The sequence below is a fragment of the Cibotium barometz genome, chromosome 43, assembly GCF_041138505.1.
Source record: "Cibotium barometz isolate CiBa-2024 chromosome 43, ASM4113850v1, whole genome shotgun sequence".
In the NCBI taxonomy this organism is placed as follows: Eukaryota; Viridiplantae; Streptophyta; class Polypodiopsida; order Cyatheales; family Cibotiaceae; genus Cibotium; species Cibotium barometz.
Window position 1 is genome coordinate 12,556,615 of NC_141088.1, and position 2,512 is coordinate 12,559,126.

At 37.5% G+C, this 2,512-nt stretch overlaps 1 protein-coding gene across 1 annotated transcript; it reads left to right on the forward strand.

Annotated features, from left to right (window-relative positions):
* The first annotated feature begins 1,464 nt into the window (after positions 1-1,464).
* LOC147613539 (uncharacterized) lies at positions 1,465-2,231 on the forward strand. The gene has a single exon (XM_086781517.1). The coding sequence runs from the start codon at positions 1,566-1,568 to the stop codon at positions 2,007-2,009; it is 444 nt and encodes a 147-aa protein (XP_086637643.1). The 5' UTR covers positions 1,465-1,565; the 3' UTR covers positions 2,010-2,231.
* Positions 2,232-2,512: the final 281 nt, after the last annotated feature.

Consider the following 2,512-nt stretch of genomic DNA (forward strand, 5'->3'; position numbering starts at 1 on the left):
TTATGATGCGCTTACAATGATGGCACAATTCGTATCAATATAATATATTTTCATAATTGGCACATATTTTTAATGCATTGTTTTTCCACAATATCAATATTCTCATACTCATCATTGGTCCTTTAGGTGCTAGATTATGTCTCTTTTTTCTAGCATCAATTTCACATGAAGTAGCTTGTACTATCTTCTAGTTGTTTGTAAGTATAATGTTGTGGAAGAAATTTCCATCACATGCACTCCTAAGCTCCTTCTTTTAGATTAGAGACTGAATGATTACAAGGCACTGATTGGGACTTTGTATCTTGACATAAAGCATGTGCTATGTATGGGTTTCGCTTTTTACTTTGAATTGTTTTCTTGCCACATGTTATTTTACCTCCATTATTACATGTAGGTGACCTGCATGTTGCTCTCTGTGGCATGAAGTTTTTTCTTGTATGCATATGTGCATACATATGTACGTGCACAGGTAAGTTTTTGACTGTGTGCAAGCGTGTGTGTGTGTGAGAGAGTGTGAGTGTGTATGTGTATGCATGTATATATGTGTTTGTAGAGTATGTGTGAATGTATGCGTGTGTATTTATAATAATACACCTCTATATATTTGTGTGCACGTGTGTGTATGCATGTGTATATGTCTGACACTCTCACATAGATGCATATTTCTATGTCTCTCTCACATGCATTCTCTCTATGTCTCTCTCACATGCACAAAAACGACGACCCTCTCTCACACACATACACGTGCACGTGTACTCTCTCTCTTCTTACACTCGTCTTGCATACACATTCTCTCACACACACACAAAAATTCTCTCTCTCTCTCTCTCTCACACACACACACACACACATGTTTGTGACTGTGTATGCGTGCATATGTGTGTGAATGTGTTTATATATAATAGCATTAATATGATATTATTATATATTTACTATATATATATATATATATATATTCACTTTTCTTATTTATATTTATGTATTACATATATATATAACATTATATTACAATATATTAGTATAGATTTAATATATATATTTATTTAATATCCTTACAATTATATGTTTGTATATTGTTATTATATATATATTGTATTGTATATATATATATATATTATATGTATATATTATATATCTTTTATCTTTATATTTTGATATTATATTATTTATTTAAATTTTCTTCTCTCAACATATCGTCTTTTCCAATATGTGGCCTTTACTTTCCCTTGTGTCTTCGTAGGGCGCTATGGGAGGTCTCCTTTGGCCACGTGGAAAGGAAATATCTTTGACTTGCCGTGTTTTAATAAAGAGTATAGACAGGTAGGTGCATGGAGGCATTAAGAATTTATTTTTTTTTGGGTTTGGGGGGGGGGGGGAGGTGGGGTGGTGGGGTACTAAGAGCACATTATTTTTGATAGCAATGTTGCCGCGTTGGGTGCAGTGCATATAGGACTCGTTTGTGGGTCTTTCCAGCAGACTTTCGTTTTTGGAAGACTTAAGAAGACTCTTTCTGCTTCCACTGTTCTGCTCCTCATTATAAGATTATAAGCTTGGCTTGACTTGTGATGGGTTTACAGGTCCCAACACAAGCAATGGCTTGCTTCCATACCATGCAGAGGCTGCTCTTATCAGCTCTTGTGCTTTGCCATGCATCTTCTTCTGCTTCCAATGAGCAAAAGCCACTACTCACTAATGCTAACCTTCTTCTTCTAAGCTCGGCGGGGGGGGAGTTCTCTGAGCTACGCAGCAGGGGCTACCATGACACAAGGGCCTCAGCTTCTTGCCCTACCAGCTGCTTCCGGCCAACTCCTGTTTGTGGTGTGGATGGCGTTACTTATTGGTGCGGCGCCCAAGATGCAGCATGCGCGGGCGTCCAGGTTGGCTCTCCTGGCTACTGTGAATTCCAAAGACAAGGCCATGCTAATTCTGTGGCCATGCAGTCCTTCCTCCTTGTCCACACCCTTTGGCTTCTGCTGGCCGGCTTCCTTGTCCTCCTAGGCCTTCTCTAACTCGCAATTACCATGCTAATCTCGATTTTGGCATGTTAAACCCATTCTTAAGGATGCCAAGAAGCAAATTCAGTGGTCGTTGGGGGACCTCATTAGTTAGTAGCCATGTTTAGCATGTAACTCTCTCTCTAGACTCCCCATCCCCCCTAACTAGGATTAACGCAGGGCACCCTAAGAAAAACGGTGCATAAATCTCATTTATTTTTAATTATTAATTTTGATTTTTGGATATTCTGGTGGAAGTCATGGAAGGACATGCTTTTTAAAAAGGAAATATTTTCCTGGTTTGTTTTTTCAAATTTGATTTTTTAAATCTCGTAGAGTCATGGAAGCACATGCTTCACACACATAATAAAGCTTATATTTTTCACTTTTTACTCCTTATTGTGACGCAATCCAAAAAGTGAGAAATTTCATATAGAGAATTGGTATTTGTATCATCTCAACGGTTAAGAAGGAGAGCATCTAAATTTTAAATATCCATAAATAAGGAGTTTTTTTAT

What these genes read in the sequence shown, in the direction of transcription:
- LOC147613539 (XM_086781517.1), top strand. Translation starts at nt 1,566, where the DNA reads ATGGGTTTACAGGTCCCAACACAAGCAATGGCTTGCTTCCATACCATG.